Source organism: Eptatretus burgeri, chromosome 6, assembly GCF_056783735.1.
Source record: "Eptatretus burgeri isolate ZD-2024b chromosome 6, Ebu_testis_v1, whole genome shotgun sequence".
NCBI classification, from domain to species: domain Eukaryota; kingdom Metazoa; phylum Chordata; class Myxini; order Myxiniformes; family Myxinidae; genus Eptatretus; species Eptatretus burgeri.
This window is the reverse complement of record NC_140966.1, coordinates 95,500,909-95,526,962: the sequence shown is the minus strand read 5'-3', so window position 1 is coordinate 95,526,962 and position 26,054 is coordinate 95,500,909. Positions and strand designations below refer to the sequence as shown.

The window sequence follows — 26,054 nt, the reverse complement described above, 5'->3', positions numbered from 1 at the left end:
GACACACGTTCCGCATGCGATGGGGATAAGTTTTACACACGATATGTGGACGCTTTCACACGTCCACAAAGGCTACTCATAAGCTACTCATAAGTCGAAACACGTCGCGGTAATGTCTTTTTTACGCGAAACTTATTTCTAACTTATGTTTGACGTGCTTTGAACCAATTCTTTACGTAGTCCCAACACACATCGACGTATGTAGATGTATTCCAATAACGTCTTCCGGTCGACAAAAAAAATAAATTAACGTGTTTCTAGCTTACAACTGCCATATAAAGACGTGTTCCCACCAGTTTTGGGAATTGGTATATAAAAATGCTGCTCATAAAAGGGGAACCCAACAGTGTTTTTGAGTCTATGTCCATGTCAGCAGTATCAGTATCAGTATTAGTATTAGTAGTAGTTTGTTCATGTTGGCAGTAGTAGGTGAGTGTGAGGGGGAGGGTGTGGGTTATGATGGATCGTCCTTGCGTTTAACGATTTAACGATTTAAATGATAAACTCAACGATTTAAATGGCTGCATCTCCACTATTGAAAGTAGACACTTGCGCTCAACAATTGGATTTTTTTTTACACTCAACGACTTTTAAACGGTACCACTCAGCTATTTTCATTGTTTACAATGAACGATTTAAATTGCTGTCACTCACCTTTGTTTTTTGACGCTGGGGTTTTGAAATTTGAAGCGTTTCTTCTGAACGTGTTAAAACGCTCAAACTCGACTATTTTAAATAGTCTTCACATCTTCACATCACATTTAAACTTCACATCGAAGTGTGAACATCCTTGTCATGCCGAAGAAAAGTTTGAAGAATGCTGCAAATAAGTGTCCTGGCCGTGGCCGTGGACGCTGACGCAAGGACGATCCATTATACCGACGTCTTTCAGCCTATGAGTAACTTAAAAGTAACGTCTGTCGATGTGTGGCAACGATCGCGTAACGTGCCAACAACACGTTAATCATAGGTTAGAAATAAGTTTCGGGTATGCTAAACATTACCTCGGCGTGTCTCAACTTATGATTAACTTACAAGTAGCATGTGTTGACGTCTGTCAACGATCGCAGACCGTGCATACAACTTGTGGCCAGCGTAGCGGAACGCATGAGTCATACGCCGGCATACGTCGTGAAATTTCAAGCATGAAAAAATTTGTGGACAACCAAAAAGTACAACATTTAAAGCCAACGTACAATGACGTATGGCAGTGTTTTTCAGCGTGCTCTCAATGTTATCAAAACTTACCCATAACGTATTCACCGTGTGCCAGCGTTTTAGAAAAAAAAATTCAAAAATCGGCATACGTTGGCTAAAACGTCAAGGTGTGACCGGGCCTTTACTCCAATGATAGTTTTATTTTAAGTATTTTTGGAGAAGTTACCTGGGTACAAAAGCTTGCAAGCTTGTTGCCGTGATCAGATGTCCACCAGGCAGAAGAACGTCTGTCTATGTCAGTAAATACGGAAATAGCGTCCATTGTTGGATTTTTCCCTTTGCCGTACCCTCCCATGTAGAACTGCACGGAAAATACTGAAGTGACATCTTTAAATTGGTTGAAGTAAAAACGCGATTCTGCTGCACACAAATACAAAACCTGATGATGTCTGTTGGTTTCGATGAGGTTTGTGACCACATCGATGCGAGACCCATATATATTAACAAGGAGCGTTGATGTAGGAGGAGGCCTTTTGGCCCATCACGCCTATGCTACACCACCACCACCACCACATTAAATAAATCCATCAGGCTCGACTGTTTCATCAGGGGGATGAGTGGAGGTGAGGAAATTTATGTCAAGCACAGGGACTCGAGTGTTAGGAATTCAAATAAAAGCAATATTTTAAAACATTTATCTCTGACGACTTGCAACCTTCCCTTGTACACGTCACATGTGGCATGGTGTGTTTACTGACCCCTGCTGGAGGGGGCAGTTATAATTAATTCCATTGATCTCTTTTTCGAGAGCATGACCAATTTTAACCTTCCCCGGTGATTTACCATTGAAACCGTGCCAAAATGGTTTCTCACGTGATAAATCTACAATGTTTATTGTAAGATGACAATTTATTCTAAGAAGGTACGGCACGACGAAAACGGAGAATCCCTGGACAAAAGATAGACGGACATAGAAATGGAGTACACTCGCGATCCGATATAATGAATACCCACTTAATATAGGGAATGTAATCTAATCAAAATGGCCATGAACACACAACAGGGTGCCAGGCAAGGTCTTTTGCACAGACATTATGGTGTTAAGTCCATTATCCACCAAGTAAAGAAATTCGCAGAAAACAGAAGGGTGTTATGAATGCTCTTGTTTTCACTGGAGCGAGGGTGGTTCTGGGAAACCCCTCCATTACATGACTCGTGAGTTTAAAGGGAGTCGTGAATGCTTTTTTTTTCACTGGAGATAAGGTGATTCCGGTAAAGAGCTCCATTGCATGATGTGAGACACTCCCCCCCTCCCTTTAGGAAACATTTGTATTAAAAATCCTAAAAAGGTATGTGGTAGTCAGGATTATTTTATAAAACAAAATGCTGCACTAACTGAAAATAATCTTCCCAGGAATGTACAGTCACGTGAAATAAAAAAAGAAATTCTTCCCCAAGTATCACTTTCATTTGCATTATTTTTGGGGTTACAATTTGGATAAGATCACCCTTAAAACGCAAGTTTTGACATCAATTTTTCAAAAATTTCCTGGGTGGGGGGGGCATGCCTCTGGGCCCCCAAACAAAAAATCATTTTGTCACTGCTTTCCTTTTTCTTTTTTTAGCCACGTCTCGCGTACCAAACGTGGCTCTAAGAGAGCTCCGCGTTGTTGTTGTTGTTGTTGTTCTTCTTCTTCTTGTTCTTCTCTCTTGTTCTTCTCTCTTGTTCTTCTTCATACAAAACCTTCAGGACTTGGCTCTTTTATATACAGGATCCAGATCTCCTTAAATACTAAGCACCTGTACACATCCTCGCATTGATGGTGCCTTTTTGAGAGCGTCTATCATGAACTTTTAAATATATTCGGACATTTGCTTTAAAGTTTTGAAAAGTTCACGTTACTATTTAAAGATTATTCCATTTAATGTACTGTAATTTCGTAAATACACTATTTTCTCGTCGTGAACGACGATCGTCCATGACGGCTCTTGCTATTGGCTCCATCAAGGCACGTGACGAAATATCGGAAGTTGTTGTTGCTTTTTTCTTCTTCTTCTTGTTCTTGTTCTTCTGATGAAGACAAAACCTTTAGGACGTGGCTCTTGGACACATTTGTCCTTGTTTCAAAAGTTCTGCAGTTTCACCCGTGCTCCCTGTTGCATCACGTGTCTCGTAGCCACGATACCGTGCAGATTGGAGCACAAAATTGGTCGCCCGCTCCGCTAATTAGCACCACAGTTTCGTATCCAATTAGGCTGAGCGAGCCTGAGACACGTGGCACTGTCTTTATATGTGGCTTTTACCTCTGCAGCCAATTAATCCCTCAACTAGCTTTTCCTTTATCACCAATGAAGAACCACGACACCCAGAATTCATCCTGAGACCAAATATGTTTAATTAACCAATAAATGGTCACGGGGAAGGGAAGCAATGCACAACTAGAGGGGGAGCACTTGGTAGAGTGCAAAACCTCCGCCGCCAATACTGCTGGGTCACTTAAGTGAACCTGATATCCTATTCATTGTAGGTCAAAACGGATCAGACTCTACTGGACCACGATTGAATAAACTAAACTAGATCGACGCGCATGTAGAAATGTCCCCCAAAAATCAATTTTTTTGGGGGGGGGGGGTTGGAAATCACTTAAAACATGTAGAAATGCAAAAAAAAAAAATTCAAATATTTTTCAAATAAAATCGAAATTTTTTTGAAAAAAAGTTGCAAAATTTTGTATTTTTTTTCTCTAACAAATTTATTTTTTTGGGTTGGAAATCACTTAAAACATGTAGAAATGCAAAAATTCAAATATTTTTTTCAAAATGGCCACCATAGTGGCCATATTGGACTTTGGACCAAGTCCAAAATCTAATGGCATGATCCTTGGACCATACCTAATCCCCCCCACCAAGTTTCGTCGAAATCCGTCCAGGAGTTTTTCCGTAATACTGTTCACAAGCAAACAAACAAACAAGCAGTCATAGACTGATACTTACAAAATCGTCAACTTGACCTCTGACTTTGTCTAATAAAAGCTGTCTCAAGAGAAGGTAGCGACGCAAACCAGAAGTTTCTACGATGATTCTGTACCAAACCATCAAAAATTGAATGTTTGACCTCACTGTGACCTTGACCTTTGACCGTTTTTGACCAAAATCTAATCGGTGCAAGCCATCACCCTCCTGAATCACATGGTGTAATTTGGCATTGGTAGCTTGTTCCGTTCTCGAGTTATCGTGCCTACAAAGAAACACACACACAAACAAACACACAAACAAGCAGTCATAAACTGGTACTTACGAAATCATCAACTTGACCTCTGACCTTGACTAATAAAAGCTGTCTCTTGGGAAGGTAGCGACACAAACCAGAAGTTTCTATGATGATTCTGTACCAAACCATCAAAAATCGAATGTTTGACCTCACTGTGAACTTGACCTTTGACCGATTTTGACCAAAATCTAATCAGCGCTAGCCATCACCCTCCTGAATCAGGTGGTGTAATTTGACATTGGTAGCTTCTTCCGTTCTCGAGTTATAATTTTTTTGATGTTTGACCTCACTGTGACCTTGACCTTTGACCGATTTTGACCAAAATCTAATCAGCACTGCCATCACGCTCCTGAATCACGTGGTGTAATTTGACATTGGTGGCTTCTTCTGTTCTTGAGTTATCGTGCCTACAAACAAACAAGCAGTCATAGACTGGTACTTACGAAATCGTCAACTTGACCTCTGACCTTGTCTAATAAAAGCTGTCTCCAGAGAAGGTAGCGATGCAAACCAGAAGTTTCTATGATGATTCTGTACCAAACCATCAAAAATCGAATGTTTTGGATGTTTGACCTCACTGTGACCTTGACCTTTGACCGATTTGGACCAAAATCTAATCAGCGCGAGCCATCACCCTCCTGAATCACGTGGTGTAATTTGACATTGGTAGCTTCTTCCGTTCTCGAGTTATCAGTACCAAACCATCAAAAGTCGAATATTTGACCTCACTGTGACCTTGACCTTTCACAGATTTTGACCAAAATCGAATCAGCGCCAGCCATCAATCTCATGAATCACGTGGTGTAATTTGACATTGGTAGCTTCTTCCGTTCTCGAGTTATCGTGCCGACAAACAAACAAACAAGCAGTCATAGACTGGTACTTACAAAATCGTCAACTTGACCCCTGACCTTGTCTAATAATAGCTCTCTCAAGAGAAGGTAGCGACACAAACCAGAAGTTTCTACGATGATTCTGTACCAAACCATCAAAAATCGTAACGTCGACCGAAGCAAAAATCTGCATTTCCCCACGCAATGATTTTATATTATTTTATCAAAGTCACAAAACCATAATATTCGGCCATCCACCAACAATCTTTACATAATCCGACGGCTTAACGAGTCAGGCATGCGACGATAACCTTTATTGGGATAAAAATGACTTTTAAACACCATCTTTATCGAAAACACCGTCAGCGCGCACACGGAAAACTTTTACGTGACTCAACGATGCGTCTGCTCGAGCGCACTGCATCACGTGACGACCCGTGACGCGTCGAGTGAAATATTTTCTATACAATCTTAAAACGTCTCCAAAACATCCGATTTTTACCAGAATTTCAACAACCTAATTTTAAGCGTCCTAAGCGATCGCAAAAACCGAAGACAAAATTAAAATCGAACTTAAAACGAACTCGTAACGTCGAGCGAAGCAAAAATATCCATTTCTTTACGCAATTATTCAATATTCTTTTCTCAGTCACAAAACCGTAATATTCGGCCATCCACCAACAATCTTTACATAATTCGACGACTCAGCGAGTCAGGCATGCGATGATAACCTTTATTGGGATAAAAAATGACTTTTAAACACCATCTTCATCGAAAACACCGTCGGCGCACACGGAAAACCTTAATGTGACTTAACGACGCATCTGCTCGAGCGCACTGCATCATGGGACGACCTGTGACGTGTCGAGTGAAATATTTTTTATACAATCTTAAAACGTCTCCAAAACATCCGATTTTTACCAGAATTTCGACAACCGTGTTTTAAGCGTCTTAAGCGATCGCAAAAACTGAACACGAAATTAAAATCGAAGTTAAAACGAACTCGTAACGTCGAGCGAAGCAAAAATACTCCATTTCTCCACATTAATTTACGGAATTATGTTTGACCTCACTGTGACCTTGACCTTTGACCAAAATCTAATCAGCACTAGCCATCACCCTCCTGAATCAAGTGGTGTAATTTGACAGTGGTAGCTTCTTCCGTTCTCGAGTTATCGTGCCTCCAAACAAACAAGCAGTCATAGACTGGTACTTACGAAATCGTCAACGTGACCTCTGACCTTGTCTAATAAAAGCTATCTCTGGAGAAGGTAGCGACGTAAACCAGAAGTTTCTACGATGTTTCTGTACCAAACCATCATAAATCGAATGTTTGACCTCACTGTGACCTTGCCCTTTGACCGATTTTGACCAAAATCTAATCGGCACTAGCCATCACCCTCATGAATCACGTGGTGTAATTTGACATTGGTAGCTTCTTCCGTTCTTGAGTTATCTGTACCAAACCATCAAAAATCGAATATTTGACCTCACTGTGACCCTGACCTTTGACAGATTTTGACCAAAATCTAATCAGCATTAGCCATCGCCCTCCTGAATCACGTGGTGTAATTTGACATTGATAGCTTCTTCCGTTCTCGAGTTATCGTGCCTACAAACAAACAAACAAACAAACAAACTAACTAACAAACAGAAACGGAAGGCATCAATATACTTACGAAATCTTGAGATTTCGTAAGTAACAAATACACAAACAAACAGAAACTGAACTAATCAATATACTTACGAAATGTTTAGATTTCGTAAGTAACAAACACACAAACAAACAAACAGAAACGGAACTGATCAATATACTTACGAAATCTTTAGATTTCGTAAGTAACAAACAAACAAGCAGTCAGACTGGTACTTACAAAATCGTCAATTTGACCTCTGACCTTGTCTCATACAATCTGTCTCTGGAGAAGGTAGCAACGCAAACCAGAAGTTTCTACGATGATTCTGTACCAAACCATCAAAAATCGTGACGTTGACCGAAGCAAAAATCTCCATTTCTCCACGCAATTATTTAACATTATTTTATCAAAGTCACAAAACCGTAATATTCGGCTATCCACCAACAATCTTTACATAATCCGACGGCTTCGCGAGTCAGGCATGCGACGATAACCTTTATTGGGTAAAAAATGACTTTTAAACACCATCTTTATCGAAAACACCGTCAGTGCGCACACGGAAAACCTTTACATGACTCAACGACGCCCCTTGCTCGAGCGCGCTGCGCCACGTGACGAGCTTTGACGCGGCGAGTGAAATATTTTTTTATACAATCTTAAAACGTCTCCAAAACATCCGATTTTTTTTTACCAGAATTTCAACAACCGAGTTTTAAGCGTCCTAAGCGATCGCAAAAACCGAAGACAAAATTAAAATCGAAGTTAAAACGAACTCGTAACGTCGACTGAAGCAAAAATACTCCATATTTCTCCACATGAATTTACGGAATTTTGTTTGACCTCACTGTGACCTTGACCTTTGACCGATTTTTGACCAAAATCTAATCAGCGCTAGTCATCACCCTCCTGCATCACGTGGTGTAATTTGACATTGGTAGCTTCTTCCGTTCTCGAGTTATCGTGCCTACAAACACAAACAAACACACAAACAGAGGACGGAAGTCATCAATATACTTAAGAAATCTTTAGATTTCGTAAGTAACAAACAGACAGGGGTGAAAACAGTAAATGTATGAATCGACCAGCAAATAAAACCCCCTTGCCCAACTCCTAAGTCCTAAATCATACATGCCGACGAACCAATGATGTACGAGAATCCTTAACTAATGAAGCTTTAGGGCCCAATGGGACACACCACGTGAGATAGACAATAGGGGGATCCACAATACCAGAAGTTATTGGGCAAACCTGGCAGAGTCTTGCAGGATGGGTCAGGTCTAGTATCAGCCCCATCGGGCAGGGCAAACCCCCCGTTGCCACGGACAGAAGAGGGACACACAGAGAGGGGCACATGGCTTTGGCGGAGCGTTACTCTGTCCCTCTGTGAGTGGGCAAGGGATGAAGCTTCTTCGTCAAAGATGTTCAAGCATGCCCTCCAATTCCCCATCACTCCTCCCTTATATTACCTTGCAAAACCACAACATTGCTGGTTCTTCCAGCCCCTCCTCACTCCTTCACCACTGGCTCGTGGCCTGGTCCGTGGGTGGGGTGAACCTGTCTGTGACCCTTTACTTATCTGACTGTCATTGGCATCGGCCTGCTCGAGCTGATTGTACCGACAACTTTCGTTTTCATGCCAAAGCTAGTGCCTCAAGCATGAGCAAACGCTTAAATCTAACAGATTTACAAAGGTGAGGGGACATTAAAAATGGGATCAAAAGGGATGATAATTTTAGATTCAAACATTAGGAAGGGGAGATGTCGTCCAACCATTATATAAGCAACGGACTTCTAATATTACAATTAATAGTGTCTTGCTTATGCTATTGCATTTATTAAGGATATAACTGAATTATTCTAAGTGTTATTAGCTCCAAGGAGCCATTTCCACATCAATATTTTTCATTGTTGTGTAGTGAGCACTCTGCTTCTCTTGAAATGCAGGAAAAAACTCTCATGTATGTTCTTGCAGGCAGAGAATGTCCATGCCATCAATGAGGAAATTGGAAAGTTACTGGCCAAAGCTGAGCAGCTGGGGGCTGAGGGGAACGTCGAAGAATCTCAGAACGTAATGGCGGAAGTCGAAAGTGTCCGCCAGCGCAAACGCGAAGCAGAGGTGTGCTGCAATTTCCCATTTTGGCAAGTGTGTTGTGGTATCTTGTTGCTGTTATTATGTACTTGCTCAACCTTGATGCAATGCACCTGTACATGCAACACAGGAGGAATATCGCAACTCGATGCCAGCTTCGAGCTTCCAACAGCAGAAACTGCGTGTATGTGAGGTGTGTTCTGCTTACCTCGGCCTTCATGACAATGACCGCCGTCTTGCTGACCACTTTGGTGGCAAGCTACACCTTGGTTTCATTCAGATCCGGGAAAAACTTGAAGAGCTTAAGGTGTGTCTGGTTACTTTTCGTGGATCTATTTATTTTTTTCCAATATTTTTGAAATTTCTATTTTCACAACGGTTTGCTCAAGGCTTTCAGCATTTCCTTTCAGGGTTTTCAAAGCCAGGACAAATATGCTTGCCCAGAATGAGCCTCTGCTGTTTTTCATTCCACAGACTTTAGTGGAGTCTAAGAGAGAAAAGATTGAACAGGAAAAGCTACGTCGGCGTGAAGAGCGCCCACGAGATGACAGGACTTACCTCGAACGTTCGCGAGATGATCGGACAAGGGAAGAAAGGTACATAACATGCTGGATACTTTTTTCTCTTCTCCCCTCCCCCACGCACCCCAACCTCCTTCCACGTTGTCGTGTGTGGGGTTTTTTTTTTTCTTCTTTTTTTTTCCTTTTTCCTTCAATTATTTTGCAGGTCGAGGTCCAGGGAGTGCAGCAGAGATAGCCGCAGGTGAGTTTTGTAACCTTCTTATAACCTGTTATTTACACTAAAATGGATCGGTCTGTTCTTCACTAACTTGTACATATCGTACAGCAAATTAAGTGTCACACAAGAAATTCCTATTTTGCACGAGTAGTTTTTTTTCATTTTCTCGTAATTTTATTATCCCGCCCCCCAGAGGGAGGGAGCGGGCGGGATATTGTAATCGTCTGGTTTGTTTGTCTGTTTGTTTGTTTGTTTGTTTGTTTGTCTGTCTGTTAGCAACTTTACGGCAAAATGGCTTTAGCAAACACTATCAAATTTAATCCACAGGTGGGCAATGAACCTTGGACGACCCCATTAACTTTTGGGTCCAATTGGATCAAAGGTCAAGGTCACGAAAAGATCAAAATCTTTTTCGCTCATAACTTCGTCAAAAATGATCTGATTTACTTCAAACTAAGCTTATAGTGAACGTTATTCTATTTGTCACTTATAATCCTACCCATTCCTATAGTGAAAAATGCATATTTGTGAGGATCGGTGGGGTCTGAAGTTTTGGGGGTCATGGTCATCGGTCAAAATTACAAATTTTCCATTAAAGCTAAAACATGGTTACGAAAATACAACTTTATGGGAAAACGGCTGGCTCAAACACTGTCAAATTGTATCCACAGGTGGGTAATGAACCTCGGACGACCCCATTCACTTTTGGGTCCAATTAGGTCAAAGGTCAAGGTCAGGTCACGAAAAGGTCAAAATCGTTTTTCGCTCATAACTTTGTCAAAGATGGTTTAATTGACTTCAAACTAAGACTAAAACATTCCTTATTCTATTCCTTATAATCAACATTCAGGTTAAGGATATATCAAATTTAAATTTGTTATTATTATTTTTGAATGCTACATTTTTATGTGAAAACTAAACGATGCCTTTCTGAAAATTTGAATGTACCTCTTATTCTTACGTTTTCTTTGCTCTCATGCCTTGAAAGGGGTCGAAGAGTCAATATAATATAAAAAAAAATGATGTTGAAAATACTTCCTGGAATTTGGAATGCATAAGTTTGTTGTACCAAGTCAAGTTCAGTGGATCATTGCTTATTTCAACCACAATTGCAAGAGTACATTTTAAGTGAAAATGTATACAGACTTGTGTCGAGCGATAACCGATGGGTGTTTTCAGCACCTGCTGAATGTTGGCTGCTTGTAAAAGGCTGAATGTTGTTTGTTTATTAATTTTTTTTTTAAAGTTATGTTTGTGGTGTGTGAGGTTGTCAGTCAGGAAATGCAAAAGTATAAAAATGCTGAGGTTTTTTATTTTCTGTATACTTTGTCTCGGCTTGTGGAAGAGCTAGTACTCGTACACAAAACGGATCAGGACAAAATGAACAAGATGGGGGGGGGGGACACCAACAGCAGAGTTTAAGGCCAAGTTAGTGGAAGGTAAACAAACAATGAGGGGCAGGAGAGTATGGATACAGAAAGAAACTTTCAGGACGGAAAAACTAGAAATTTGGAAGGAGGGATTGGAGTAGGGTTGGTGGGGGAGGGGGGGTGAATGAGGGTAAAAAAGATGTTTTTTGCTTGGGGGCGATCTGAGAGGGTGCTGAACAGCTGTTTTGTTTATAAAATGACAATCTTTCAAATTACAAGGGTTTCTAATCTGCCGAGTGATTTCATATTCTCAGCCAACAAATTGAAAACGAGCATTGTGTCACGTGATCTTTTCATTCTTTGTAAAATATGAACTCCTTGCTTAAAAACTCCATTATTGCAATTTCTTGATTGCTTTGTTTTTATGGCTTTCATGTAGCAATGTGTTTCCTCAATGTTACCGCTTGTGAATGTCAGCTCCCGGGACTCACGGCGGCGCCGTTCCCGCTCTGGTTCTTCCAGCCGACGACACCACTTGCGCTCCCACGACCATCGACGCCACCGCTCCCGATCACGGAGTCGTGAGCGCAGCAGCAGTCACCGGTAAGCAAAATCAGAGTGCTCTACCATTCTTTAAAATAATTTTTCCTCAGGTCTGTACATGAAATACTCCATGACACCATTGAGCAGTGTATTTTGCCATCAGGGTGACAGAAATTTGGGACATAATAAAATGAAAAAATAAAAAATCGTACAATTGCAGTTGGGACAAATACATGTGGTAACTGAATCTATGAGATGTGGGATCTTTAACGAAATCAATCTTGATTATGATGTCCATGTATGCACACCTACAAAGGAAGTACGCAGACGTGTGGGGCTTCATGTACAATGATGTGGAAACACTCGGGGTTTTCCTTTTTTTTGATGCCGAAGGCACTGAACGCATTGTTTTTGGGTTGTCCGTCAATCCGTCCGTGCATGATGATTATGTTATTTTGCCAAAATAAGCTCATATAGTGGGTCCCAGTGTCTCTGTCTGTCTGTCCGTCAGTCCATTAACATTTGACAAACATTTTCTCAAAAACTACCCAAGAGATTATGGACCAAATTTGGTACAATGCATCACAACAGCAATGTCTCATGGGGTAGTGCTCCCAATCCGGATGTGCCTCCTATAAAGGGGGTGAAAGGTGGGGGTTTACCCTAAATATTGGCATTTCATTAAAAAAAATCCTCTCAGAAACCACCAGCCAGATCCACACCAAACTCATCACGAGTCATCGGGACCATGCCCAAACCTTAAGTTGTGCTCCCCATAGCCGTATCCCCCCCCTGGAAAGGGGGCCACGGATTCCCTTCCCTAATCCCTCATATTCACTAAAACGTATTTTCCTCACAAACTACATGACCGATATGGACCAAATTTGGAATAATTCAGTAGAACAGCAATGTCTCATGGGGTTGTGCTCCCCATATGGATCAGAGGCTGAAAAGGAACCGACAGCCAGATGCAGACCAAACTCTTCATGAAACACATGGACCATGCCGTTAACTTACGTTGTGCTCCCCATGACTGTACCACTTCAGGAAGGGGGGTGGGGGGGTAGCATGGCCCCTTCCTCTCAGAGCTCATCAGTTGGCACGTCAGCATGTAGAGCATGCCTAATAGCAACATAAAGCAACGCTATAACATTGGGGCTTGGGGTAAGGGGGGCTCTCCCTCTTCCCTGCACACCCCTCTCTTTCCCTTTCCCTCTCCCCTGCACACCCCTCTCTTTCCCTTTCCCTCTCCCCTGCACACCCCTCTCTTTCCCTCTCCCTCTCCCCTGCACACCCCTCTCCCCTGCACACCCCTCTCTTTCCCTCTCCCTCTCCCCTGCACACCCCTCTTTCCCTCTCCCACTCCCCTGCACACCCCTCTTTCCCTCTCCCACTCCCCTGCACACCCCTCTCTTTCCCTCTCCCACTCCCCTGCACACCCCTCTTTCCCTCTCCCTTGCACACCCCTCTTTCCATCTCCCTTGCACACCCCTCTTTCCCTTTCCCTTGCACACCCTCTTTCCCTCTCCCTTGCGCTTCCCTCTCCCTTGCGCACCCCTCTTTCCCTCTCCCTTGCACACCCCTCTTTCCCTCTCCCTTGCACACCCCGCTTTCCTTCTTCCTTGCACACCCCTCTTTCCCTCTCCCTTGCACACCCCTCTTTCCCTCTCCCTTGCACACCCCTCTTTCCCTCTCCCTTGCACACCCCTCTTTCCCTCTCGCTTGCACGCGCTCTTTCCCTCTCCCTTGCTCTTCGCTCTCCCTTGCACTCCCCTCTTACTCTCTCCCTTGCACACCCCTCTTTCCCTCTCCCTTGCACACCCCTCTTTCCCTCTCCCTTGCACACCCCTCTTTCCCTCTCCCTTGCACACCCCTCTTTCCCTCTCCCTTGCACACCCCTCTTTCCCTCTCCCTTGCACACCCCTCTTTCCCTCTCCCTTGCACACCCCTCTTTCCCTCTCCCTTGCACACCCCTCTTTCCCTCTCCCTTGCACACCCCTCTTTCCCTCTCCCTTGCACACCCTCTTTCCCTCTCCCTTGCACACACACTCTTTCCCTCTCCCTTGCACACACTCTTTTCCTCTCCCTTGCACACCCCTCTCTTTCCCTCTCCCTTTCCCTTGCACACTCTCTTTCCCTCACTCTCACACACCCCTCTCTTTCCCTCTCACACACCCCTCTCTTTCCCTCTCACACACCCCTCTCTTTCCCTCTCACCCACCCCTCTCCTTCCCTCCCACACACCCCTCTTTCCCTCTCACACACCCTCTCTTTCCCTCTCACACACCCCTCTCTTTCCCTCTCACACACCCCTCTCTTTCCCTCTCACACACCCCTCTCTTTCCCTCTCACACACCCCTCTCTTTCCCTCTCACACACCCCTCTCTTTCCCTCTCACACACCCCTCTCTTTCCCTCTCACACACCCCTCTCTTTCCCTCTCACACACCCCTCTCTTTCCCTCTCACACACCCCTCTCTTTCCCTCTCACACACCCCTCTCTTTCCCTCTCACACACCCCTCTCTTTCCCTCTCACACACCTCTCTTTCCCTCACACACCCCTCTCTTTCCCTCACACACCCCTCTTTCCCTCACACACCCCTCTTTCCCTCACACACCCCTCTTTCCCTCACACACCTCTCTTTCCCTCACACACCCTCTCTTTCCCTCACACACCTCTCTTTCCCTCACACACCCCTCTCTTTCCCTCACACACCCCTCTCTTTCCCTCACACACCCCTCTCTTTCCCTCACACACCCTCTCTTTCCCTCACACACCCCTCTCTTTCCCTCACACACCCCTCTCTTTCCCTCACACACCCCTCTCTTTCCCTCACACACCCCTCTCTTTCCCTCACACACCCCTCTCTTTCCCTCACACACCCCTCTCTTTCCCTCACACACCCCTCTCTTTCCCTCACACACCCCTCTCTTTCCCTCACACACCCCTCTCTTTCCCTCACACACCCCTCTCTTTCCCTCACACTCCCCTCTCTTTCCCTCACACTCCCCTCTCTTTCCCTCACACGCCCCACTCTTTCCCTCACACACCCCTCTCTTTCCCTCACACACCCCTCTCTTTCCCTCACACACCCCTCTCTTTCCCTCACACACCCCTCTCTTTCCCTCACACACCCCTCTCTTTCCCTCACACACCCCTCTCTTTCCCTCTCACACACCCCTCTCTTTCCCTCACACACCCCTCTCTTTCCCTCACACACCCCTCTCTTTCCCTCTCACACACCCCTCTCTTTCCCTCACACACCCCTCTCTTTCCCTCACACACCCCTCTCTCTCCCTCACACACCCCTCTCTTTCCCTCTCACACACCCCTCTCTTTCCCTCTCACACACCCCTCTCTTTCCCTCTCACACACCCCTCTCTTTCCCTCTCACACACCCTCTCTTTCCCTCTCACACACCCCTCTCTTTCCCTCTCACACACCCCTCTCTTTCCCTCTCACACACCCCTCTCTTTCCCTCTCACACACCCCTCTCTTTCCCTCACACACCCCTCTCTTTCCCTCACACACCCTCTCTTTCCCTCACACACCCCTCTCTTTCCCTCACACACCCCTCTCTTTCCCTCACACACCCCTCTCTTTCCCTCACACACCCTCTCTTTCCCTCACACACCCCTCTCTTTCCCTCACACACCCTCTCTCTTTCCCTCACACACCCCTCTCTTTCCCTCACACACCCCTCTCTTTCCCCCTCACACACCCCTCTCTTTCCCTCACACACCCCTCTCTTTCCCTCACACACCCCTCTCTTTCCCTCACACACCCCTCTCTTTCCCTCTCACACACCCCTCTCTTTCCCTCTCACACACCCCTCTCTTTCCCTCACACACCTCTCTTTCCCCCTCACACACCCCTCTCTTTCCCTCTCACACACCCCTCTCTTTCCCTCACACACCCCTCTCTTTCCCTCACACACCCCTCTCTTTCCCCCTCACACACCCCTCTCTTTCCCCCTCACACACCCCTCTCTTTCCCCCTCACACACCCCTCTTTCCCCCTCACACACCCCTCTCTTTCCCTCTCACACACCCCTCTCTTTCCCCCTCACACACCCCTCTCTTTCCCTCTCACACACCCCTCTCTTTCCCTCTCACACACCCTCTCTTTCCCTCTCACACACCCCTCTCTTTCCCCTCACACACCCCTCTCTTTCCCTCTCACACACCCCTCTCTTTCCCTCTCACACACCCCTCTCTTTCCCCCTCACACACCCCTCTCTTTCCCCCTCACACACCCCTCTCTTTCCCCTCACACACCCCTCTCTTTCCCCCTCACACACCCCTCTCTTTCCCCCTCACACACCCCTCTCTTTCCCCCTCACACACCCCTCTCTTTCCCCCTCACACACCCCTCTCTTTCCCCCTCACACACCCCTCTCTTTCCCCCTCACACACCCCTCTCTTTCCCCCTCACACACCCCTCTCTTTCCCCTCACACACCCCTCTCTTTCCCCCTCACACACCCCTCTCTTTCCCCCTCACACACCCCTCTCTTTCCCCCTCACACACCCCTCTCTTTCCCCCTCACACACCCCTCTCTTTCCCCCTCACACACCCCTCTCTTTCCCCTCACACACCCTCTCTTTCCCCCTCACACACCCCTCTCTTTCCCCCTCACACACCCCTCTCTTTCCCCCTCACACACCCCTCTCTTTCCCCCTCACACACCCTCTCTTTCCCCCTCACACACCCCTCTCTTTCCCCCTCACACACCCCTCTCTTTCCCCCTCACACACCCTCTCTTTCCCCCTCACACACCCCTCTCTTTCCCCTCACACACCCCTCTCTTTCCCCCTCACACACCCCTCTCTTTCCCCCTCACACACCCCTCTTTCCCCCTCACACACCCCTCTCTTTCCCCCTCACACACCCCTCTCTTTCCCCCTCACACACCCCTCTCTTTCCCCCTCACACACCCCTCTCTTTCCCCTCACACACCCCTCTCTTCCCCCTCACACACCCCTCTCTTCCCCCTCACACACCCCTCTCTTCCCCCTCACACACCCCTCTCTTCCCCTCACACACCCTCTCTTCCCCTCACACACCCCTCTCTTCCCCCTCACACACCCCTCTCTTCCCCCTCACACACCCCTCTCTTCCCCTCACACACCCCTCTCTTCCCCTCACACACCCCTCTCTTCCCCTCACACACCCCTCTCTTCCCCTCTCACACACCCTCTCTTTCCCCTCACACACCCCTCTCTTTCCCCCTCACACACCCTCTCTTTCCCCTCACACACCCCTCTCTTTCCCCTCACACACCTCTCTTTCCCCCTCACACACCCCTCTCTTTCCCCCTCACACACCCCTCTCTTTCCCTCACACACCCCTCTCTTTCCCTCACACACCCCTCTCTTTCCCCTCACACACCCCTCTCTTTCCCTCCCTCTCACACACCCCTCTCTTTCCCTCACACACCCCTCTCTTTCCCTCACACACCCCTCTCTTTCCCTCACACACCCCTCTCTTTCCCTCACACACCCCTCTCTTTCCCTCACACACCCCTCTCTTTCCCTCCCTCTCACACACCCCTCTCTTTCCCTCACACACCCCTCTCTTTCCCTCACACACCCCTCTCTTTCCCTCACACACCCCTCTCTTTCCCTCACACACCCCTCTCTTTCCCTCACACACCCCTCTCTTTCCCTCGCACACCCCTCTCTTTCCCTCACACACCCTCTCTTTTCCCTCACACACCCCTCTCTTTCCCTCACACACCCCTCTCTTTCCCTCACACACCCCTCTCTTTCCCTCACACACCCCTCTCTTTCCCTCACACACCCCTCTCTTTCCCTCACACACCCCTCTCTTTCCCTCGCACACCCTCTCTCTTTCCCTCACACACCCCTCTCTTTCCCTCCCTCTCACACACCCCTCTCTTTCCCTCTCACACACCCCTCTCTTTCCCTCTCACACACCCCTCTCTTTCCCTCACACACCCCTCTCTTTCCCTCACACACCCCTCTCTTTCCCTCACACACCCCTCTCTTTCCCTCTCACACACCCCTCTCTTTCCCTCACACACCCCTCTCTTTCCCTCTCACACACCCCTCTCTTTCCCTCACACACCCCTCTCTTTCCCTCACACACCCCTCTCTTTCCCTCCCTCTCCCTCCCTCTCACACACCCCTCTCTTTCCCTCCCTCTCACACACCCCTCTCTTTCCCTCCCTCTCACACACCCCTCTCTTTCCCTCCCTCTCACACACCCCTCTCTTTCCCTCCCTCTCACACACCCCTCTCTTTCCCTCCCTCTCACACACCCCTCTCTTTCCCTCACACACCCCTCTCTTTCCCTCCCTCTCCCTCCCTCTCACACACCCCTCTCTTTCCCTCCCTCTCACACACCCCTCTCTTTCCCTCCCTCTCACACACCCCTCTCTTTCCCTCCCTCTCACACACCCCTCTCTTTCCCTCCCTCACACACCCCTCTCTTTCCCTCCCTCACACACCCCTCTCTTTCCCTCCCTCTCACACACCCCTCTCTTTCCCTTCCTCTCACACACCCCTCTCTTTCCCTTCCTCTCACACACCCCTCTCTTTCCCTTCCTCTCACACACCCCTCTCTTTCCCTCCCTCTCACACACCCCTCTCTTTCCCTCTCACACACCCCTCTCTTTCCCTCTCACACACCCCTCTCTTTCCCTCTCACACACCCCTCTCTTTCCCTCTCACACACCCCTCTCTTTCCCTCTCACACACCCCTCTCTTTCCCTCCCTCTCACACACCCCTCTCTTTCCCTCCCTCTCACACACCCCTCTCTTTCCCTCTCACACACCCCTCTCTTTCCCTCTCACACACCCCTCTCTTTCCCTCTCACACACCCCTCTCTTTCCCTCTCACACACCCCTCTCTTTCCCTCTCACACACCCCTCTCTTTCCCTCTCACACACCCCTCTCTTTCCCTCTCACACACCCCTCTCTTTCCCTCTCAATCACTCACCCCTTCCTTTCCCTCCCTCTATCGCACACCCTCCCTCTATCGCACACCCCTACCTCCCTCTTGCACACTCCTTCCTCCCTTTATTGCACATCCCTTCCTCCATTTATCGCACACTTCTCCCTCCCTCCCTTTATCGCACACCCCTCCCTCCCTTTATCGCACACCCCTCCCTCACTCTCCCTATCGCAGACCCCTCCCTCCCTCTCCCTGTCACACACCCCTCCCTCCCTCTCCCTTTTGCACACCCCTCCCTCCCTCTCCCTATTGCACACCCCTCCCTCTCCCTAGTACACACCCCTTCCTCCCTCACACTCACACACCCTCCCCTCCCTCCCTCCTTCCCCTTCCTCCCACTCTCTCACACCCTCCTCTCCCTCCCACTCTCTCACACCCTCCCCTCCCTCCCACTTTCACATCCTCCCCTCCCTCCCACTCTCACACCCTCCCCTCCCTCCCTCCCACTCTCACACCCTCCCCTCCCTCCCTCCCACTCTCACACCCTCCCCTCCCTCCCTCCCACTCTCTCACACCCTCCCCTCCCTCCCTCCCACTCTCACACCCTCCCCTCCCTCCCTCCCACTCTCTCACACCCTCCCCTCCCTCCCTCCCACTCTCTCACACCCTCCCCTCCCTCCCTCCCACTCTCACACCCTCCCCTCCCTCCCTCCCACTCTCTCACATCCTCCCCTCCCTCCCTCCCACTCTCTCACACCCTCCCCTCCCTCCCTCCCACTCTCTCACACCCTCCCCTCCCTCCCTCCCACTCTCTCACACCCTCCCCTCCCTCCCTCCCACTCTCTCACAGCCTCCCCTCCCCTCGCTCCCACTCTCACACCTCTCCTCCCTCCTACTCTGTCACACCCTCTCCTCCCTCCCACTCACACCCTTCCCTCCTCCTCCTCCTCCTCCTCCTCCTCCTCCTCTTTCTCTCCCTCTGTTAATATTGTCAGTGAAGTGATGGGTTGTGTTTACTTGTGGTAAATAAATAAAGGACCACAGAAACGATAAAAAACAGGGCATCTCTCACTTAACATGCTGAGGCTGGGCTGATCGGGGCTATTAAGAGTCACTATGACTGTTCTTTCACATTTTGACCCAATTTTTCATTATTTTCTCCAGATATCATAAAGGTTTGTTGAAAATTTTGACAAAAGCTCAAATGGTGTTGCAGCCTTGGCACACTAACACATGCAATTGCACAACCCCATCTCCTGCTGTGGCGTGGGGAGGTGGGCTAATAAACATGTAAAATAAATACAAAACCACAACTGTTACCTTTAAATATAAAAGCATGCAGAGCCTGACTCAAGACCATCTTGGAAAGACACTTTATTTAGCACTTTGGTGAGTACTTGCAGAAACACTTGTACGGATATATGCACAGTAGATTTGTTCATCGACATAATGGCATCCCACGGATGCCACACTTTTTCACAACTCGAGTTGTTTTCACACAAGGTCATCACGTTTCTCTGCCTTTTTGTATTATAATTATTTTTTTCCTCTCACTTTACATTTAAGCGCCATTATTAACGGTTCGTGAGAAACTACGAGAGGCTTCTGGTGCAAGATAACCACCCACGTGGACGCAAACGACGACTCGCAAATCAAAAACCGTGAATGGTTGAAATTATGCCCCTGGTTAATCAAATATGTATGCAGAGACGTAGCCTGCGGTTGATCGAAATCGCAAAAGTGAAAGCAGTGATATTTAAATGCTTTCTGTACTGGCTGTTAAATACTAGCTGTTAGGATGATGGAACCGGGTGAGCAGTTGTGCTCTTTGGTCACTTTGCAGTCTCCTCACACTCTTTGGTCACTCCTCTTCCTCTTGCAAATATGCAGCCCTGTGAGATCTTAATGTTTTGAAAATGGAACAAAAATACAACCCAAAATGCAAAGCTCGTCCACGTCCATGATGTGCAGTACTCAAAATAATCTTGACCAAAACAACAGCCAGAAAAAAAATATTTATATAGTTGTGTGTGTGTATGTGTATATATATATATATATATATATATATATATATATATATATATATATATATATATATATATATATATATATATATATATATATATATATATATATATATATATAATATTTTGTACACCTGCTGCAGCGATAAACATGCGTCACCATATTGCATCTTCATTCTGCGATGGATTTCACTGGGATTCACACCCTCACTTCCCAAGAAATGGATGACAGAACGTTGCTCCTCCATGGTGCATGCTTCTAAGGGAGCTGCCATCTTGGAACTGCTCTACTGACATCATACACTCAATGTTGCCAGAACGAAAACTGGCAAAACTTGACTCTTACTCATATATTGTTACGGATTTGGAAGTTTACTGCACTCAACAAACAGGTCCTATAGTTCAGTTATATCGATAAGTAAATCTGGTGAGATAAGAGATAAAAGCCTGGTGTTGGCGCAGTGGTTAGGGCAGCGGCTTGGGATCCAAAAGGTCCTGAGTTCAAGCCCCGTTGGGCCACTGAATTAATACACCAGGGGGTTGACTCAGCCTGTCATCCTTCCGAGGTCGGCGAAATGAGTACCAGTATACTTGGCCGGTGTATACCCCGGTTAAAATAGGTGTACATATCCCTGTGTCGTAAGAGGCGACCAGGGTTGCGTCAGGAAGGGCATCCGGCGTAAAACATGTGCCAAATCACTATGCGGATCATACAGATGATCTGCTGTGGCAACCCCTAACGGGAGCAGCCGAAAGAAGAAGAAGAAGATCTCGATAAGTAAATGTGGATAGATAGCTCCCTTTTCCCTTGTCTAATGGGTAATTAAATGCTCCTGCGCTGTGGAGTTATTTTAATAGTCAGGTTTTCCTTTTTATTTTTACACCACCAACGATAACAACAACACCAATGATAACAACAACACCAACGATAACAACAACACCAACGAAAACCCTCTGCTCCCAGCATTCTCCACGCCCTCAGTCGGGGAAAGGTCATGCCCCCACCCTTCGATTCGTTGGGGCACTCCAAGAAATGGGATGCGACAGCCCCCACCCAACGATGAGCAAACTGAATTCCATTCCCTAATATGGACATGAATCGGCTCGCTTGGGCACTCCAAGAAATGGGATGCGACAGCCCCCACCCAACGATGAGCGAACTGAATTCCATTCCCTAATATGGACATGAATCGGCTCGCTTAGGGACTCCAAGAAATGGGATTTGACAGCCCCCACCGACGATGAACGAGTCATGCCGAAAGCGAGCCGTGCCCGAGAGGCATAAGAAGGGAACGGAGAGACAGAAGTGGGCTCTTCTGGGTTCTTGGTTCTTGGTTGGTGGTTCTTCGGTTGAATCGACTCAGCGGATTGTGAACGATCGGCACTTCATCTTCATCTGCGCGTCTTCTGGAGCGCAAAAGGATCCACCGGAACTCTGGAGGCTGATCGTGGCTCGCCGGTGTCTGGATTCGGCTCGCCTCTCACTGGTGTCCGGTGCGAATCAGCTCGAAGACCACACGAGGTGGACAGGTCCGAGGCAGGTTCTGGTCTGCAGCTCGCCTCTCCATCCGAGCTGGAGGCCTCAATGAAGACCGCTCTTGGTGTGTGTGTGTGTGTGTGTGTGTGTGTGTGTGTGTGTGTGTGTGTGTGTGTGTGTGTGTGTGTGTGTGTGTGTGTGTGTGTGTGTGTGTGTGTGTGTGTGTGTGTGTGTGTGTGTGTGTGTGGTGCCAGTCTGCTAAGTAATGAATTGTTTAGTGCCTTGCTGTACATAGTGCTTATCAATATTCGGATAACTCTGCCCTTACGTGCTCCCCTCATTTCCCGATTGTTTAATAAATATCCCCATTTGTGAAATGTATCAGGTCGTTCGTGTCCTTTCCTCCATTGGCTTAGCGTGCTGCATGTTGGAAAATTAGCAAGGCCGTTGTGCCGCCGTAAGGGGACATTTTGACCAACGGATCTCGGTGACCATCCGCTCGGGTCACACATGGTTCGAGTTCGCTAGCGGCTCGTTCCATACGGGTGCCGTCGAGGGTGTGGAGACTCGGTAAATCGCCACGTGGATATCTAGGTATTTTGAAAATTGGCAAATAACCCTGTACCACGTTGTGGAAATATTGACGCTACATGGTCTGATAAGGGACCCGTACTTCTCGGAGTTTTCCGAAGAAGTACGATCGAAATTCCGGGTGATTGGTGGAGTCGACTCTTTGGCTCCATCTAGCGGTGGTGCTCGTCACCGACGCCCAGCCCGCAACAATATATGTAACATACCTGTATGTCGTCTACAACTACACACATTACATTCTTGAATTTATATCACCATTTTAAGGTTACTTTTTGGTTCAAGAAAAAATAAGTGACCATTATATTCGTTATTGCTGTCTGTCTGTCTGTCTGTCTGTCTGTCTGTCTGTCTGTCTGTCTGTCTGTCTGTCCCAAGCATCGCTCCGTGGGTTTTGATCCAATCCTGATAAAAGTTTTGGTGGGAGGTTTATATCATGATCTAGTTGTGTTTTCCTGAGAATGGGCATGGTACGCCCATTATGGGTGGAGCCAAGCCCAAAAAAAACGTGTTTTTAGGGGGTATCCGATGTCAATTTGTATCTTCTCCAAAGGGGTTTGTTGAATCTAACAGGGGTTTCGGTATTTGGTTAGCCCAATGGCACCTGCATAGCCCCACGGAGCTCGATTTTTCATTTTCATCCCAAGGTCAAGTTCACAAGGTCACGAACTTAGAAAATTGCGAATTTTGACATAAAAAATCATACGACCGCCCAAACTTTGAGAGCTAGGATGACAATATTTTTTTATGCGTAATCTTGAGGTCATTCCCCACCTAAAGTCTTGAAACCATTTTGCTCTATCTCGAACACCTTGCCCGTGGCGCCCCCTTCAACTTTGTTTTTACGCTGATTTCATCAAAGCATGGATAATCCGAGGAGTGCGAAATGCCATACAGCCTATATGACGTCGTATTGTTCCTGGAATGTTCCAGAGGGAGTTTTGCACCAAAGGTCATAATCCTTGACCTTTGACCTTTAAAGTTCACAAAGGTCGAATTTTCAAAGTTGTGGAATCGAACCGGGTTTTCGACCTTCTTCGACGAACTAACTCCAATAAGCTATAGCACGTATCCTGTTTCCTTATTTTAATGTCCACAACATTGTTTTGTGACCTTTAAAGGTTATGCAAAGGTCAAATTTTGAAAGTTGTTGAACAAAATCGGGTTTTCGACATTTTGCAGCTAATAACCTGTCACTCGTACCACATCATGTTGATCATTTTTATAACTTGGTCAAAAATTGTCTCATCCTTGACTTCTGAAACGATCTACATCGTCAAATACCGCTCGTGAACCATTGCCATCTCCAGACTTGTTGATTCTTTTCTTTCGAGTGCAGCCTTATGGCGGCTGGTTGCATCAATGATTAGGGATGCGGCTATGCCGCCGATGCAGTGTCCCTATTACCAGTACACTGGTACTCATTTTGCCGACCTCGTTAAGATGACAGGCTGAGTCAACCCCACCTGGTGTTCAGTGGCCAACGGGGCTCAAACTCAGGACCCTCGGATCCCAAGTCAGCCACCCTAATCACTAAGCCAACACCAGGCTTACTTTTTGATTGCCCCATACGTACGTATGTATGTATGGTATTGTATGGTATTGTATATGTTGATATTGCACCTTCTGGTTATAATGGTGAGCATCGGCCATGGATTATGTCTCGCACAGTAAATCCGCATAATCTGCAAACAACCACCACCAGTCTGCCACCCAGCCAATTGTTCCCGCCAATGCAAACCAATCAACCAGAAGGCATGTGGTGTGATCGGCAGGTAAATCAAAACATGTGGAATGTGATGAGCACTTCCCCGATCTCCAATGGACATAAAGTCTTACACTAAAGCGTCACCTCCAATCCGGAGGCCTCGCCCCTGTGACTCTGTCAGACAGACAATTATTACATGGTCAACATCAAACGGAGCCGCTTCACCAGATTTCAGGTTTATTTACCATCAGGACGGCATACCGATAAATATCGAACCAATGATGACCACATTTTCCGTTTATACATCAATCATACCTCCTGGCTGTAATGGTGAGCATCGGCCGTGGATTATGTCTCGCACAGTAAAACTTCATAATCCACAAAGAACAATCATCTGTCTGCCACTCAGACGATTGTTCCCACCAATGCAAACCAATCGAGCAGAAAAACCTGAAATCCGAATAGGCGGCTCCTGCCAAGAAATAAACTTTTCAAGGGAGGGAGTGGGGGGGGGGCTTCAGGTAATCAACTTTCGCCTGAGCAACCACATTCCTGGAACTTGTCTCCAAGGCGATTTAAAATAAAACTCAAAGTGGGTGCTTCAGGTACTGCCACTGGATTAAGGGCTATTTATAGTTGCTCTGACTGCCCTTTCACATTTTAACCCAATCTTTATATTTTCTTCATATCCTCCATACATCCTCCCCATGCTAAAAAAAAAATTCAGCAATCCTCATCATAAGTTATTCCACTAATTAGCAATGTTGTTAATCAGTGGATGCACTGTACCTTGTTAACCAATCCGTTCACAGTTTCATGCCTTCGATTCTGTGGCTCATATCGTGTTTCGACTGTTCCACCTTTACCAGGGACAGGTCCAGGGATCGTGAGCGGCGGTATGACTCGAATGGCCGCTCCAAGGGAAGCTCTGAAGAAAGGGACTAAAAAGAGCAGAAATTGGAAATGAGGGAGTAAAGGGGGGGGTGAGGGGGTTTATTGAGCGCACTATTTGGTTGTTAACGTGGCTTTTAATGTTTAAAATTAGCTGTTTAATCTGTACATCTTATATGGTCACTTATGTTAATTAGTTTTCTCCTAATCATGTTTTCAAAGTCTTGGTATTCGTAGAGCTTTTGCGTTCAATCCATATAAAGGCAAATATTTGCTGCCATGTTAAATTTTTGATGTTTCATAGCCATGTGCAGTGTACCAGGCAGTGAAGGGTGATGCATGCTCAGCGGTTGTGCTGGAGTTCCCTTCGTGTGCTTAGTTTGCTTTAAGCTCTCATGCAGGTAGCCTTTGTATCACCTTTTGTTCAATAAAACCAATCACATCACGTTTTATTACCCTTGTCAGAGAAGAGGGTATTGCATTTGTGTCCGTTTGTTTGTCTGCACAGAGCGCGAGTGTGTATGAATTGCATTCGACACTTCAGAACCCTAAAACCCCCCCAGACCCTTTACAACACCAAGACCCCGAGGACCCAAAAATAACCAAACGACTTCGAGCACCCAAAAGACTTTAGACCCCGAAGGCCCTATAAGAGCATTTAAAACCCTGAAGGCTCATGGACTCCTTTCTACCCTTTAGGCCTTCACCTTTCAGACTTTTACACACTTGTCTTATCCACACAACAAGTCTTGGCAAAGGTCTGCAATCTCTGATTGCTCTTTCTTCTTGTTAACTGTTTTGACTCGGT

The 26,054-nt window shown here is 46.7% G+C and overlaps 1 protein-coding gene across 5 annotated transcripts in view; it reads left to right on the top strand.

Annotated features, from left to right (window-relative positions):
* LUC7L (LUC7 like) overlaps positions 1-25,691 on the top strand; it is a 54,991-nt gene extending 29,300 nt beyond the window's left edge. For 4 of the 5 annotated variants that reach the window (XM_085886306.1, XM_085886304.1, XM_085886302.1 and 1 more), the window contains 6 exons: positions 8,872-9,015; positions 9,119-9,295; positions 9,463-9,584; positions 9,715-9,750; positions 11,574-11,699; positions 25,225-25,691. In XM_085886306.1, coding sequence (XP_085742432.1) covers positions 8,872-9,015; positions 9,119-9,295; positions 9,463-9,584; positions 9,715-9,750; positions 11,574-11,699; positions 25,225-25,300 — 681 coding nt within the window. In that variant the 3' untranslated portion in view covers positions 25,301-25,691. The remainder of the gene's footprint in view (positions 1-8,871; positions 9,016-9,118; positions 9,296-9,462; positions 9,585-9,714; positions 9,751-11,573; positions 11,700-25,224) is intronic. The other variant, XM_085886303.1, reaches the window with a different exon arrangement.
* Positions 25,692-26,054: the final 363 nt, after the last annotated feature.